Consider the following 16,605-nt stretch of genomic DNA (forward strand, 5'->3'; position numbering starts at 1 on the left):
ACTTGAATATTGTTTCTGATTTAAGGCATTTGAGTGATATTTAGGATCATTTATAGATATTTTTATTTACGATCGTTGCAAAAGTGTAAAACCTAGAAAATATTTATATACTATACTGTCATACATATCTGTAATGTTTGATTAAACTTTATGGATTAACTAACCTTTTGGCAGTGGTGAACTAATATCCTAGAAATTTCTCAAATTAGAACATCTAGAAGCTCTAGATAAAGTACAGCAAGCATTCTTTTAAATGTTTAGTAAAGCTTATAAGGGAGGAAGGCTTATTCAGGGCTCAAAAACAAAGCAGTCAGTTCCACTTCTATTTAGGGTGTGGAAAGGAGCAAGGAAACATAACTCCTGTTCTAATAACAATAGCTTAGTCACAGAATCCATAGAAAGCTGAATTCAGAAAAGCAGCGGCCCCTCTGAGGAAAGATGGGACACAGGAACACTGACTTTTGACAGAGTATAGGAAGAAGAACTGGCCACCACAGAAGGTTGTTAGAAAACAATCAGCCAAAATTGTGACAAGTTTTTAAAGGTTGATTGTGGGCTAGCTTATCAGTTTAGAATAACTTGGAGCTCCAGACACAAGGAACTTTGCACCCACTAGCAAGCTCCTTTCCGCAGGCCTCCTTGCCTTGCAGGACAGGAGACTGGAGAGACTCTCCCTTGCTGATGCACGTTTACTGCTGCTTGGGGACGGGAACACAACACGGCCCATTTCCTCAGACTGTTCTGCATGGACATATAGGAAATTTCAGCAGAGGGATGGAAGCTATAAAATGATCAACTGAAAATGCTAGAAATAAAAAGGGTGATATCAGAGATGAAGCAGTCCTTCAATGGGCTTATCAGCAGTTTGGACACAGATGGGGAAAGAATCAGTGAACTTGAAGGTAGAAATTATCCAGACTGAAACACAAAGGTAGAACAGAGGGAAAAAATAGGAGAGAGCATCAAATGGCTTTGAGACAATGTCAGGTGATCTAATATATGTGCAATTGGAGTCTCAGAAAAGAGAGAACAAGGAAGAACTATTTGAAGAAATAATGGCCAAGACTTTTCTGAAGTTAATGAACAACAACCCAAAGATCCAAAAGCCCAGAGGATCTGAAGCTGGATAAACACAGACACACAGACACACACAGACACACACACACACACACACACACACACACAGACACCCCTAGGTATATCATGAACAAACTGCTGAATATAAAAAAAAAAAAAAAAGAGAGACAATCTTGGGAGCAGCCAGAGATGAAAGAAACATTACAAACAGAGGAACAAACATGACAGTAAAGCAGACTTCTGGTCAGAAATAATGCAGATTAGAGGACAGTGGAATGTTAGAAGTACTAAAAGCAAGGAAAAAAAAATGGCAACAAGAAATCTGCACCCAGTGGAAATATCTTTCAAGGATGAAAGCAAAATTCTATTTTCTTTAGACAAACATAAATTGAAAGGATTCTTTGTACCAGACTTATTCTATAAGAAATGCTAAGGGAGGTTTTTTTAGGCAGAAGTAATGTGATAAGAGATGGACATTGAATTTACATGATGAAATAAAGAGCACCAGAAGTGGTAAAAATTTGGATAAGTGTAAATGAAGTAACAATTCTACACAAATTCTTCAGAAAATAAAGGAAGTAAGAATAAGTCATCCTATGAGGTCGACATTACCCTGATACCCAAATGAGACATAGACTTTATAAAACCAAGAAACTATAGATACATATCCCTCATGAGCTTACATGCAAACATCTGAAAAACAGCAAATCAAATTCAGCAACATAAAAAAAGGATAATACATCATGACCAGTTGGAGTTTATCTCAGGAATTTAGAGTTGGTTCAAAATTCAAAAACGAATTGATGTGAGTTATCATATCAACAAACTAAAAAAAGGAAAAAGAAAAAAATACATCACCATTCAGTTATCTCAGTAGATTTAGGAAAAGCATTTGACAAAAATCTAACAGTCATTCCTGAAAAACAAAACAAAATCAACAAACTAGGGATAGAGGGGGGCTTCCTCTGAAAAATGTATAGGTGTAACATTATACTTAAAGGTGAAGGACTGAATGCTTTCCCCTAAGACCAGGAATAAGCCAAGAGTGTCCACTCTTACCACCTTGTTCAACATTATACTGGACATTTTAGCCAATGTAGTATGGCAACAGAATTAATAAAAGGCACTCACATTGCAGAGAAAGAAGTAATTATGATCTTTTTTTTAAATAACATTATTATCTATGATGGAATCTACAAAAGAAAAATACTAGAACTACTAAATGAGTATAGAAAGGTTGGAGGATACAAGATCAATATACAAATCAATTGTATTTCTACACTAGCAGCAAACAACTGCACATTGAAGTTTTTTCTTAAACTATGACAGTAGTATTAAGGTATGTAATACCTGGGGATCAATCTGATAAATGATAGGTAAAAGCTGTATACTGAAGACTGTGGAACATTGCTGAGAGAAATAATGTATGAAGTAAGTGAATGGAAACCCCATGTTCATGGATCAGAAGACTCCATATTGTTAAGATGTCAGTTCTTCCCATATCAATCTTCATATTTAATGTAAAATAATAAAAATTCCAGCAGGTTAGGTTTTTGTTTTTATTTATTTGTTTTTGGTAGGAAATGACAAGCTAATTCTAAGATTCATATGAAAATACACAAGACCAGAAATAGCCAAAACAACTTGGAAAAAAAGAAGCAAAGTTGGAGGACTTTTGCTGACTGATTTTGAGACATAATATATACCTACAGCAGTTAAGACTATCTGATAATTATATATATAAAGATAAATCAGTGGGACACATACAGAGGAAAAATAAATCCCACATATACATTGCCAGTGGATTTCAGTACAGGAGCAAAGACAGTTCAGTGTAGAGTATAATCTTTTTAACAAATGGCACTGGGTTAATTGGGGGAAAAGTCCATACCTCACACCATGTACAAAAATTTAACTCAAAATAGATTGTAAACCTAACTGTTAAACACTAAAATTCTAAAAACTTCTAGAAGAAAACAAAATCTTTGTGACCTTGGGTCAGTCAGAGGTTTCTTACATATGACACTAAAAGCATGATTCATAGAAGAAAAAATTGATACATTTGACCTCATGAAAATTTTAAACTTCAGCTCTTCAGAAGACATTGTTAAGAGAATGAAAAGAGAAGACCTAGAATGGGAGAAAATACTCAGGGATCACATATCTGATAAAGGATATGTGTTCGGAATACACAACTCTCCAAACTCAAGAATAAGGGGGAAAACCCTGTATTTTAAAATATGGGCAAAAAATTTGAACAGATACTTCACCAAAGAAGATTTATGGATGGCCAGTATACGTAAGAAATGGTGCTCAGTCTCATTAGTCATTCGATACATACAAATGTATTTGAATATTTGTTAGAATATTTGCATTAAAAAACCCTGACCGTTATCTTTTCAGATATTTTTCTAATATGCTTCTGCCTAATCCTCTCTCTGCTCTTCTATGACTTGAATTTTGCATATATTAGACCTTTTCTTGGTATCTTCTATGTCTTTTACCTTCTTTTCCATTCTTTTTGTGACTCTGAGTGATTTAACCTGACCCATAGTTCAGTTCACCAGTTCATTTATGTCTAGTCTGATTTTGATTATTATTCTTTTCTGGTCTAGAATTTCTAATCAGCTCTTTTAGAAATCTGCCACGTCCCCTTGAACCACACGTGTGTCAGATAACACTAGTACCCGGAGCACTTTTTTAGTGCATTTCTGTTTTCTGCTTCTGCTGGTTCTCATTCATATCATCTTATCTCTTCATGTGTCTGCATATTATTGATTGTGTGTTTGATCTTGTGTTTGATAAATTGCTTGTAGAAATAGATTGAGCTCTAGGGTGACATCTTCCTCTAGAAAGGAATATGTTTTCTTCTGGGAGTTACTTCCCTGCACTAACAATAAAGTCTCAGTTAATCCAGTGTCAGGCATTGGATGGTTTGAAGCTGAGCTGCTCATCCTGCAAATGCCAGTCTGCTTTAGGATCATCTTTATCCTATCCCAGAGGGCTTATCCCACTGCGGCCTCCACAAGACTCAAAAAAGTCACTTAAGCTCTTAGCCTCTCAGGAGCCCTTTCTAGAATTAGCAAGTGACCCCAGAGGAAAAACAGGCCCCAAATTACATGCTTACCTTTCTGGAATGCCATTTTCTCTTAGATCTTGGATGGGTAATTATTCCAGTGATGGGTAATCTAGTATGGGTAATTTTTTAGTTTTCGATGGGTAGCCTTGTTAGTTTCCATATGCCTTTATGCAGATGAATTTTGTATTTTGTTGTTTTTTGCTAATTATTGTCATCAGGAGAGCTGATTAAAATGATCTAGTCTGTCATTACGAAGTTCCCTTTCCTTTTATTTTATTCTTCTTGGTTTAATCTTGGAATGATATTAACCCAAAATGTTTCTGTTTGTATACCTGCATATACCCTTTCACCATGGCCTGCCATCACCCTTACCCCCACACAAAACAATTGATTGTTTTCTGGGGATGTGTTAAGAATAATCTTGCACTTTAAATATTCTGCCAAAACATTTGTGTGGGATCTCTTTTTTTAAACTTTGAGTTCTTCAATCCCCTTATTTTGTTGGGGTGAAATTATGTTAACAGTAGCAGATCTCCACTTTCTGTTTTCTGTGTAGGCAATCTCATCTACACCCAAGTCTTTATATATTATCTATATAAGTTGCATCTATTCTATATAAATTCTCTTATTTACAGCAACCTTTCAGAGCAACAGATCTGTATATGCTAATTTTCTTTCTTTTTTTTTTTTAAAAAAGATTTTATTTATTTATTTGACAGAGAAAGAGACAGCGAGAGAGGGAACACAAGCAGAGGGAGTGGGAGAGGGAGAAGCAGGGTTCCCGCGGAGCAGGAAGCCCCGTGTGGGGCTCGATCCCAGGACCCTGGGATCATGACCTGAGCCGAAGGCAGATGCTTAGCGACTGAGCCACCCAGGTGCCCCTGTATATGCTAATTTTCTGTCCATAATCTCTACTTGGATGCCTCAAAGGACTCTCAGAGTTAACAAGTCCAAAACTCAGTTCCTGCCATTTCCCCTCACCACCTGGGGTTCCTCCCGTGTCCCCTGTCCTAATGTGTAATACTGTTATCCCCCTGGTTTTCAAAGCAGAATTTTGGGAGTCATCCTTGATACCATTTCTTCTTTTACTATTCGCTTAAGCAGTCCTGTTTATGTTATGTCTTCAGTATTCTGTCGAATCCACCCACCTCTCTCCAGCCACACCAGCTCTGCCCTCGTCCAAGCTACTATGAGGGTTTGCTCGGATGAGGGTGATAGCTTTGCAAGTGATCCCTGCCCACCACTTCCCTCCCATTCCACCCTACCATACTACTTTCTGACTCATTTTCATCTTAAGAGTCAGCATGCTATTTCAAAGCATTTAAGACTATAATTTGAGTATTCTCTTGCTGAATGCATCCAAGGCCCTACATAATTGGGGCTCTTTCTGCTTTATCAGCCTCAGTCCCTCCTCTCACTCTGTGCTCTAGGCACACTGATCTTTCAGTTTCAGAATCTGCCATGCTCCTTCTTACTTCTCAGTGCCAGGAGCACTTGCTTTCTTACTCTACTTGCTTTCCTTACCTCTCTTTATCCCAACTTTTGTCTAATTATCTCTTTCTTTTCTTACAAGTCAGTTGTCACTTCTCACTGATCCCCTCTCAGAAGAGATCAGGTCACCTGTTAGATGTTCTTCTACCATCGTGCTTCTCATCCTTAGCTTTTATCACAGTTTTAACACTGCTAGCCCTGCTCATTGCTAAGTCTCCAGCACCTGGCTCAGTGCCTTGAATGTCACTCAATATTTGTTGAATGTTTGAATGTATAGAAGCAAGAGGAGTCCCTCAAAGGTAGGGGCACGATGTTTGACTTTTCTCCATTTTCCCAGAATACTTCGTGTGATGCTTAATAAATAGTTGTGAATGAAATTAAAATTATATTATCAGAATTAGATCTTCATTGGGCTACTAAGAGAAAGATTAGAAGGGACTAGATTAGGGTAAGACTGACAAGAAAGAAAGCCCTATTTCCATTTGCTTATAGACATTTGCCACTTTCCAGTGCTCCTTCCCCCCTCCAAGAAAACAGCGTATACTTTAATCAAAATATATTTGACTAATTAAATATGGCCACAATGGATTGTTTGATATGGTTACTGACAGTACTATATCCAGCAAATAGATATTTCTTTGATAAGCACATCTTTTCTTTGCAGTGTTATATAGCTCTTTTTTAAAAAAATATTTTATTTATTTATTCAAGAGAGAGAGAGAGAACACCCAAGCAGCGGGGAGGAGCAGAGGGTGGGAGAAGCAGACTCCTCACCGAGCAGGGAGCCCAATGTGGTGCTCAATCCCAGGACCCTGGGATCATGACCCGAGCTGAAGGCAGATGCTTAACTAACTGAGCCACCCAGGGGCCCTCTATAGCCCTTTATTTACATTCTAGGCCTAAATTGTGAGAGTACATGATTCTAATTTATTATATGTAAAAATGACTTGGCAGAGTAGCCCAATTAGAAGTTGAGTTTCAAAACCACTGTCGTGAAATGTATTTCTTTGTTTGGTGTTGTCATGATTTTGCATGGAAGGATACTTGATCACACATCTACAGTAGTGATATGAGAGTTACTGTTGGCATTGGTATTTCCTTTATGGAAAGAGATCTTTGGGGTATTGTTATGTGTACCTCCTCATGAACCTTGCTAATCACTGAAACACAGATTTAAAGAAGGGTAAAACACATCCATCTTAGTCCTGTTCCTGTCTCCACTTTATTTTCCCATTTTTCCTCTCAGATTCTGACTTTCAGGGTTCTCAGCTAGTTTTCCCCACCCTTTATTTTAGTGTAGAGCATGGCAGCCAGTGATAGGGGGAAAAAAAAGAGGTATAGTGAATTGTTAAAGATATCTGAGTTGGCATGTTCCAATTATTCATATTTAACTCAGTTTTACAGTCATATAAATATTATTATTTCATAGTGAAAAGAGCTGTTTACCATTATTGTTAGTCACTAAAAGTTCTCACAAGTATGGCCCTCAAAACCCCAGATATTTCATTATGTCCCAAGTCTTCAATGTTTTAATTTTTAGATTCCTATTTATTTAGTTTCAAAGCAGTCAATGATATTCTCTCTAAAAATATACAAAGATACTTTGTAATGTTAGGGCTCCTTTACCTTTAGCCAGCACCATTTGTGGTAAATATATTTACCAGTTTAATTTAGTTAAGTTTAGTTTCCAAATGTGTGAATCCAAAATATTTGTTCTTTTGGAATACGCCAGTGATTTATTTAATGTTTCTCTATGTCGTGTATTGTAAAGAGAAATATCTTCCTGATGTATACAATGTGGGCTTATTGGAGACAGAGCAGTTGCCCTCTAGGCAAGGACTGTATTACGCTGTTTTACAAAACGCTCTCTTGTACTACTCACACTGACTACAGAATGAATTTAAACAGAGAAGTGTCTAGGACATTTTCCTTCCTCGAGTGGGAATAGTTTTTTAAATTTGGAGATGTACCATGTACTCATTTATCAAATGTCTCATTTCATTTTTGAGGAGTTCAGGTTGGAATGCCAGCCATACAATAGGATGTAAGAGGGGCAAACCGACATTAAGGCATGCACTTAAGCAATAGAGGAATTTCCTTTTCAGTGTCTCCCAAGGTCCATGAGGATGCACACTTATTTACCCAGAGAGTATGGATCTCACTATGTTTGTCCAGAGGGTGTGACTCTGTGGAGGAGAACACTTACTGGTAAGTGTCAAACTCTTATTGTATTATATTTCAGAAAAATATGTTTAGAAATCGATTTTTAGCAGTGATAAAATCTCTTAGTCTGTGCTGGTTTCTTAACAGTGGACAGTCCCAGATGTTGAAGTCAGCACAACAAGAGAAAAACCCAAATCCTGATAAGACCTGAGGATTTTTCGAAAATTAAATGCAAAATAGTTGGGGCAAATGTTGCTGCGGGAGTCAAGACTAAGTAATGCAGTAAGAAGATATGAAGTTGGAGAGCTTCTCATGTTCTTCTTTTGCATAAAGTTTGCATACGTACAAAACCCGAGACTCTAATGGCTTTCAGAGGGGGCAGAATTACATCTCTTGGAACTTAAAACCGCAGACTCCGTGACCCGGAATGTACACTGTGGCCCTCACAATATAGTTTAATATTTCCCTGCAAAGTACTTTCTGTTTCTAAATAAAGGCTGTGTGTTCTGAGACCTGTAAGCGATGTATACTGGCCACATCAAATTTTTTAAGAGTGTTTTCCAAATCCGGAATGGTTAGTGTGGAACAGATGTTTGTTTTGGAAACAATAAAGCAGGGAGATATGATTGTGCTATATGATTTCAGAGACCAGTCGCTGCTTTTGCTTTACGCCTGTCATTCCTTCTCTTTTTCTTTCAGCCAAGAACTCTTGAGATATGTAATTGGCTATTGGTTGAAAAACCTTGTAAAATAATATTTGTGTGTGTGATACGAAAGTCTGAATGTGTGGTAGGTTTCCTGGGAAGTAACCATGCCAATTAAACATTTGCCTCACCAAAGCCACTGCCAGATCTCCCGCGCTACCCCACGAAGGCTTGGGAGTGATTTAAGCCAGGCCTTCATAAACAACGAATGGAAGTGCAGAGTCCACGAGGAAGAATGTCAGTACTTAGCTTTGGCATCAGGCAGACAAAGGTTAAGTCTTAAGAGTTGCCAATCGCTAGCTCGCTGGCCTTCAGCAGAACATTGACAACCCCGAGTCTGCTTCTTCTGCTATAAAATGACTTGTCATGTCCCGGAACGATGACTGGCCTTGGTCCTACCATATGCATCAAGAAGTCTGAGTAGTTGGTGTGCATCCTGGTTTGCAGAGATGCACTGGGGGAGAAGACAGCAGGGATGTGGAAAACGTATGTGAAGGGAGAGAGCGTCAAGAGTAGAAGGTTTAGGTCAAAGGGTAAGAGTCATCTGGCAGTTACTTACTGAATGCGTGTTGTGTGCGAGGAGGTGGGGTGCAGCTATGAGCACAACAGCCAGAAACTCTTGCGGTCCTGAAGCTCGTGGTTAGGGGTGGGAGATGGGCCATAAGCACGTGAGCACGTCGGGTGGTGGAGATAATACATCTGTAATATAAAGGAGGTGGTGAGAGCTGGAGTGGGGGAGTGGCTTTCATTATAAAATCAGGTCTTCGGGGAGGAGCTCCTTGGAAAGGTGATACTTGAATAAAGGCTTGGGAGAGATCAGGGAGCCAGTCATGTGGAAATCTGGGAAAAGTGGGAAGTGGGAACAGATGTGGGAAGTCATTGCATGGACTGACTTTTATTTTGAGTGTGATGGAAAGCCGTTGGAGAGTGTTGAGCTGAAAAGTGCCATGATCCGACTTATTTTTTATAAGAATCTCTCTGGCTACTGTATAGAGACTAGACAGTAGAGGGAGGCAGTAATGGCAGCAGGGACTAGTTAACAGGTTACTGGGGTAATTCAGGCTGAAGGTGATGGTGGCTTGGATCAGGGTGGTAGTGGTGGAGATGGCAAGTGGTCAGATTCTGGATCAGGATTGGCCGGCTATCCGTGGTGAGTGAGGGACTGAGAGGAGCTAAGGACTGGCCTCAGAGTTTTTAGATTGGCGACCAGAAGGTCAGGGCTGTCATTCACTGTTTACCAAGGTGAAGATTGGAGGAGAAGCAGGTTTTGGGGAGAGATCAGTTCAGGTGTGGACAAGATAAGATTCCTATTAGCCTCGTGTAGAGGAGACCGGTGGATAGCTAGTGGTCATTATTTAAATGCCCAGTTTACACTAGTGGCTAAGTCATGAAAACTCTGCTTAAATGATTTAAATCTCTGAGAAGATGGTACTACAATTCATATTTTATAGATTAGGAAATAATACAGAGAGATTAATTTTCTTAAGGTCACAGATGTGAAACTTTGTTTTATGGCCGCAAGTTCCACGTTGTTCTACCAACTTTATTATGTTAGTTATAAAATAGGCAAGGGCAATTCCTATAATTGACATAACTGATTAAGCAAAGGAATACTTTTAGCTACCTTTACGTTAAACACACACACACACACACACACACACACACACATACACACACACACTTTCTCTTCTAGAGAAGTAATATCTTTGATGAGGTTTATATGAAAGTTTTTTTTTTTTTACTTTTTGATGTGTTGAAAACTAATATGTAGTTTTTAACTTTGAATATATGTTAAATTTTTTTAAATGGTGAATGGAGATGGCTATGAATATAATTAATTTTTAGAAACATTCTTATATTTAAAAAATTTCTTTTAAGAACAGTTTACTGCATGGTAATTTATGTACTCGTCAGTGGTTTCAAGGGGAAAATACATTTGTACAATCTTAAGTGTATTCCTTTTTTATAGTAAAATGCATAATGTTTATTTTTTGAAGCAGAAATACAAGTAACGAAAACACATGTGATTGTCTGACCTTTGATATTCTTGTTCTAGGTCTGATGGCAAACTGTACAATACAAATAGCAAAATTAGAAATTGAGAGCTATCAAAAATCCCTATTCTATTATTTAGAGGTTTATCTATATTTATAATTTTCATTTTAAAAAGCAGTGGAATCTTATTTTGTAAATGCCTAAGACATTTAAATTTTTTGTGGTGTAATGAGTTAAACAATAAGGGGCAGATTAATAGAGTTTTCTTAATGTAATAAGAGGAAGTACATACCCTTAAAGGTCATATAGAGTTATTTTGTGGAATATAACTATGTTTGGTTTCTCTGACCTTGGATGTTTAAAACTTAAGAGTTTCTGATCTCTCATCTCTGTAATAGCAAACTCTTTCTGATTACGCAGGAAGTCCTGCATGTTGCAGGAGTGGAAATGCAGTTAACAGCTGCGGTGTCGTTCTTGACCATTCTACAGGAAGAATCGGTGTCAATTCATACGTATGCCCACTCCTTCCTCCAAGTCATTCTGCTACATCTGGAGCACCGGGATGCAGGTTAGCAGCCTGGCATGCTTCATTCTGTACCTGTTTATTGTGTCTTGGATGTGGCCATGATGTTTTTGGAATCTTGTTAGCCTGACGAGGATAACTGGTCATTAGTGTGACTGAAAACAGCCATGGCTCTTTCCTTACAAAACCCTCCAAGTTCAGTGTCCTTGAAAGCTGAAGACCCATTAATTCATCTTATGATCTACACTTTCTTCTTAGAATTTTCGAATTTTACAATATTTATGTGTATAGTATTATCGTACAGCAAAAAAATACACAATTTGGCTGAAAGATATCCCCCCCATATTATTTTTAAAGATATAAATGTTTTCTAGATGTTGGCCAAGGCAAAAAAAAAAAAAAAAAATAGAGGAACTTCTTCAAATAGTAATAAAAATAATCATCCCATTTTATCATTAAATATTGTTGTAACTTAATGGCTGAGTTGAAACTAAATCTGTGAGACATTTAATTTGGTGTGTTTTTTCTGTGTTAATCAGGTGTCAGCAATGCCTGGCTGGAGACTCTTCTGTCTGTGATAGAAGTATTGCCCAAAGAAACCCTGAGACATGAGGTAATACTTTTTTTTTTTGTAAATGCTATTAAGTAAGTCATTCTAAGGTTTTCTGGTTTTGTTTTTGATAAAAAGTGGTATTTAAAAAGAAAAATAAGGTTATTTCCCACTCTGAAAGCAACACATGTTCATTATGGAAAATATGAGTGATACAGAAAATAGTAGGAAGAAAAATCATGGTTCTGGATGTCGCCAAAATCTGAAAAATCATTTCAGATTTTTCCCTATACATGTTTTTTGTTTTTTTAGTAATCACGGTGAATTTCTATATGGTTATTTTTCACTTAGCATTATTTTCTTAAATGTTATTTTAAACTCATTGGTAGTAGGTACAAAATATTTTACTTGTTAAACATTTAAGCCTGCTTTCAGTATTTTATTATTAAAATAAGGTATTAATGAGCACCTCTGTAGAGCTTTTTAAGTTTCAGAAAATTTTCTTAACTGTAGCTTCCAAAAAAGTGGAATTAGGTCAGAGGGCATTCGTATTCTTAAGACTCTTACTAGCAATATGTGGAAATGCCTGTTTCCCTGGACTTTACTCAGCATTAGCGTTCCAATTTTATTTATTTATTTATTTATTTATTTATTTATTTATTTATTTATTTCTAAGGATTTTTTTATTCATTTGAGAGAGAGTGAGAACATGAGCAAGGGGGAGGTTAAAAGGAGGGTCAGAGGGAGCGGGTTTGAGGGAGAGAGAGAAGCAGGCTCCCCACTGAGTAGGGAGCCTGACACAGGGCTCCATCCCACGCCCCTGGGATCATGACCTGAGCCAAAGGCAGACGCTTAACAGACTGAGCCACCCAGGTGCCCCTATAGTGTTCCAATTTAGTTTGATGGGCCAAAAAATGGAATTATATTTTAATTGGAATTTTTTTTATTATTATGCTGTTGAACATTTTTTTCATATATTTATATCAATTCTGTTCTTTTGGAATTGTCTGATCATATCCTTTGGTCACTGTTTATATGTGCTGTTTATCAAGGTTGCGAATCTTATGTTTGTTGCAGATAATTTTACTAATTTCTTGTTTGCTTTTAAGTTTTTAACACTGTTCAGTATACCCATCTCTAAAAGTTTTAGTAAATTAAAATGAGAGAATGAGAAAATTAGAAAGGAAATTTATTCTCTAATGAAATGATTTTTCATTCTTTGAACAACATCCCTATATTCTTTTCAAATATGTCATGGTTTAAAAAGTAGTTACCTGTCAATGAAATTCCTCTGTATATTTCATGACGTGTTTTTGTCCTTCTTTGCCCTCATACAGTTTGTGGTCCTATCTCAACGTCAAAATACTTGGTTGAAAATGGGAAGATTTACTCAGTTATGAGGATGTTTGTAAACTTAATGCCGAACATCTAGATGATTACACATATTTAAACATTGAACTTAATATTCACGTCTGTTATTGATACTTTTTGAAGAGTGCTATATAGTGGAATGCAATTTTTACTCTAGAATGCCATATATTATTTTCTGTGATTTTTAAGATTTTAAATACACAGTTTATTTTATTTTACATCTTCGAGTTTCATATGGTATTTATCATTATGTATTCAGCATTTCTGGCTACTTTGTTGAGAGGAAAAAACCAGTTGACTTTTTATTAGAGCTATGGAGTTTTAGAACTTGGAGGATTCTTAGTATGACATATTCTGATATCCATCTTAAGTAGATGAGCCACCTTGGGACCAGAAATAGCAAGATTACTTGGATAAATTAAAGAGCGGGGGCCAGAATCAGGATCTGATCTTCATAGTTCTTTACAGTCTGTCATGCTGTTGCATTTTTGAGTGCCCAGCATGTACATAATACAATATCAGAATTGCGTTCAAATTACAGAATTACTTAATAGAATCTATTTGAAGCTATATTGTTTTGCATCCCTTTAGGATAAATATGAAAATTTTATATGGAATAAAAATAAATTTCAGACTATGTGGTAATCTTCTTTTTTTTCTTTTGAAAATGTACATTTCACAGTGATACTTTATGTGCATATGGATCACTGCAGAATTCACCATAAGCTTTAATTCAGTTTTTATGTGCCTGATTGGTTTTTAATTATGTAATTTATCATCATGTTTACGTTAGTAAGCCAGAAGGCAAACAAGGTGATTCAGGTTATGAGCACCTCACATTATAATTCAGGTTCCTTAAAAACACTTGGGACCCTAAAATATTCCTTGAGGAAAATAGCTGACATTAGTGGCAAGAATATATAACACTTTGTGAATTTGTTCTCTAAATCTTTTCTCTTTAGATTTTGAACCCACTTGTTTCCAAGGCACAACTTTCCCAAACAGTCCAGTCTCGTTTAGTTAGTTGTAAAATTTTAGGAAAATTGACCAACAAATTTGATGCCCATACGTGAGTATTTATATATAATTTTTGTCTACTTTATTCAATTAAATTGATTTAAAATGTATGATGGTCATATGATTAACAATTATATTAGACTTATTCCATACTGCATACAAGCTTAGCTGTTTTAACTTTATAGAATTCTTGGAAGTCTACGTATTCAGATGCATTTCTTCTCATCTCATGGCATTTTAAAATCAATATGGTTAACTTTTTTTCTATTTCTCATCTTAGTCTTCTCTGTCACACACCTAGTGTAGTTTTGAGTATAAAATATATTATTCTATAGACTTCAAAAACTGTCAAACCTGACCTAAAGATAGACTTTCTGATTTCTTCCATTATTGTTATGAATTCATTATTTTGAATAATTTATCTTATTTTGGGGTTTTATGGAGAATGTTTATAATTTATATGCTACTCTCTGCCCAGATGATAAATACCAAGTGGAAAGAATGAAATGTTGTATAATATGACACAAGAGTAAAATATAAAATAAAAGAATATTTTGGTCGATGGTTGTTAAACATTCCATTTGCCTGTAGCCTTTCATCTTAGCTAAGATGTTTAACTGTCAATCCAAAATTAACCATTACTTTAAAAAGATCCAGGCATATATATAATTTACAAATAACAAAAGATAACATCCAAATATAATGACGTATGTGAAAATACCACATAAACTATAAAGCTTTCTATTAAAGTATATTTGTTATTAAGCTAAGATTTTGATAATAACTGTTTGAAAATTTTAATTATTCTAAAACACCCATTTGCATGTTCCTTTCCTTCCCTTCTAAGCATTAAAAGAGAAGTACTTCCTCTGGTAAAATCACTCTGTCAAGATGTAGAATATGAAGTTCGGTCTTGTATGTGTCGGCAATTAGAAAACATAGCTCAGGGCATTGGGTAAGTATACTTTCAATTCCTTATGTCATATTCTTAGTTTTGGATTGTCAGATATTCATATCCTGTTCCTGTGTTCCATGAAAGCATGGTGTTGAAAGGCTAAGCTTTATATGATCTTTAAAAATGATTGTAACAACAAGTACCTCCTGATGTGTCTGGATTAAGAGACATTAAAGTGAAGATGCTTAGCATTCATTTCATGCTAATTTCTTTCTTACCTTCAGTTGCTTGTTAGCATCCCAGATTAAGGAAGGAAAATGTCCCGATATAAACCATGCTTGGACTATTGCAATAGCATTTCTTTGGGCTAGCAGCCTACTATTGGGTCATCTCAGATGGGATTACTCAGTTGAAGTCTTTGTTTCCTTTACACTCTACACTTCCACTGTCTGCTTTGTTGCTCTTCTTGCCTTTTGGATGTGTGAAGCTTGGGAAGGAGACACATAAGGCAGATAGTCTCTTCTCCATAAAAACTGATCTCATGTCAAGGTATATTAAAGGAAGTTTTATCTAAGAACCATCTTGGGAAACAGTTTTTTTTTTTTTTTTTAAGGATCCGAAATAGATACAAAAAACATTGGGACCTCTCATTTTTAGTAGAAGTTGCACTGTTTTCATCTGGTTCTTTGTTTCACAAGCAAGGACAATCAGGTTGTTGCTATTTGCGCAATTGTTAATAAAAAAAATTGGGGACCAGTATTTAAGGCTTTAGGATGACTTCAGAGTCACACAGATTCAGGTCCTCTGTCCTGTCCATGTGCTGAGTTGGATTTAAGTGTTGTGTTGGAAGCTTAACATTTCAACAGAGTAATCATTTCTCTAATTTTCATTTTAGAACCAGCTTCTTTCTGATAGATCTTCTAAGGCTAGGCTGACTCTGGATCATTGTGGACCATAAATAATTCAGTCTTGCCCAGTTCTGTGTTCCTTAACCAGGATCAGAGCCTATCAGGAGAATATACCATTGTCTTTCTGTATTCCATTTTTTGTCATCTGACATTTTGCCACTGTTAAAAACAGCCTAGTCAATTGGGTGCCTGGGTGACTTAGTCAGTTAATTGTCCGACTCTTGATTTTGACTCAGGTCATGATCTCAGAGCCCTGAGATGAGCCTCACGTCAGGCTCCATGCTCAGTGGAGAGTCTGCTTGGGTTTTTTTCTGTCCTTCTGCCCCTCCTCCAGCTCGTGCTATCTTTCTCTAAAATAAATAAATAAAATCTTTAAAACCAAAAAACCAATGCCCCCCCCCCCAAAAAAAACCCCATCCTGGTCAAGTGTGTTCCAGTTAGTCTTCTGAAAACTAATATCGGATTATTGTTTAAGGCTTAATTTACAAAAGCAAAACTAGAATCTACCTAGCTTGTTAATGTAGAATTCATGTAATAAACTAATTTGCCTGATTAAATGCATATTCATTTAATTTTGAATTCTCACATACTATTAGAACATAATCATAGGACTTTCATGGTATGATGGCTGAATACTACTAAGATCTGATTCATATTCTTTATTCTCCCTTTGATAAAAGATAAAACTAAAGAGAGGTACACTGTTTTTTTCTTTTGGCATTGGAAATCAGGACTATTGATAAGATCTGATGACCACCAACAGGAAATACCTACACTCAAGGCTAGAAGAATCCCTCAGATGGGTGAAAGGAGGTGGGAACAGACATTTCAG

General features: G+C 36.4%; 1 protein-coding gene across 2 annotated transcripts in view; it reads left to right on the forward strand.

Moving 5' to 3' along the window:
* The window catches only part of PPP4R4 (protein phosphatase 4 regulatory subunit 4), a 101,712-nt gene that overhangs the window by 39,419 nt on the left and 45,688 nt on the right, over positions 1-16,605 (forward strand). The window contains exons 2-6 of one of the 2 annotated variants that reach the window (XM_032405860.1): positions 7,753-7,855; positions 10,930-11,077; positions 11,572-11,645; positions 13,916-14,022; positions 14,818-14,925. In XM_032405860.1, the coding sequence (XP_032261751.1) occupies positions 10,957-11,077; positions 11,572-11,645; positions 13,916-14,022; positions 14,818-14,925 (410 nt within the window). In that variant the 5' untranslated portion in view covers positions 7,753-7,855; positions 10,930-10,956. The remainder of the gene's footprint in view (positions 1-7,752; positions 7,856-10,929; positions 11,078-11,571; positions 11,646-13,915; positions 14,023-14,817; positions 14,926-16,605) is intronic. The other variant, XM_032405859.1, reaches the window with a different exon arrangement.

Source organism: Phoca vitulina, unplaced genomic scaffold, assembly GCF_004348235.1.
Source record: "Phoca vitulina isolate PV1807 unplaced genomic scaffold, GSC_HSeal_1.0 scaffold7, whole genome shotgun sequence".
Lineage (NCBI taxonomy): Eukaryota > Metazoa > Chordata > Mammalia > Carnivora > Phocidae > Phoca > Phoca vitulina.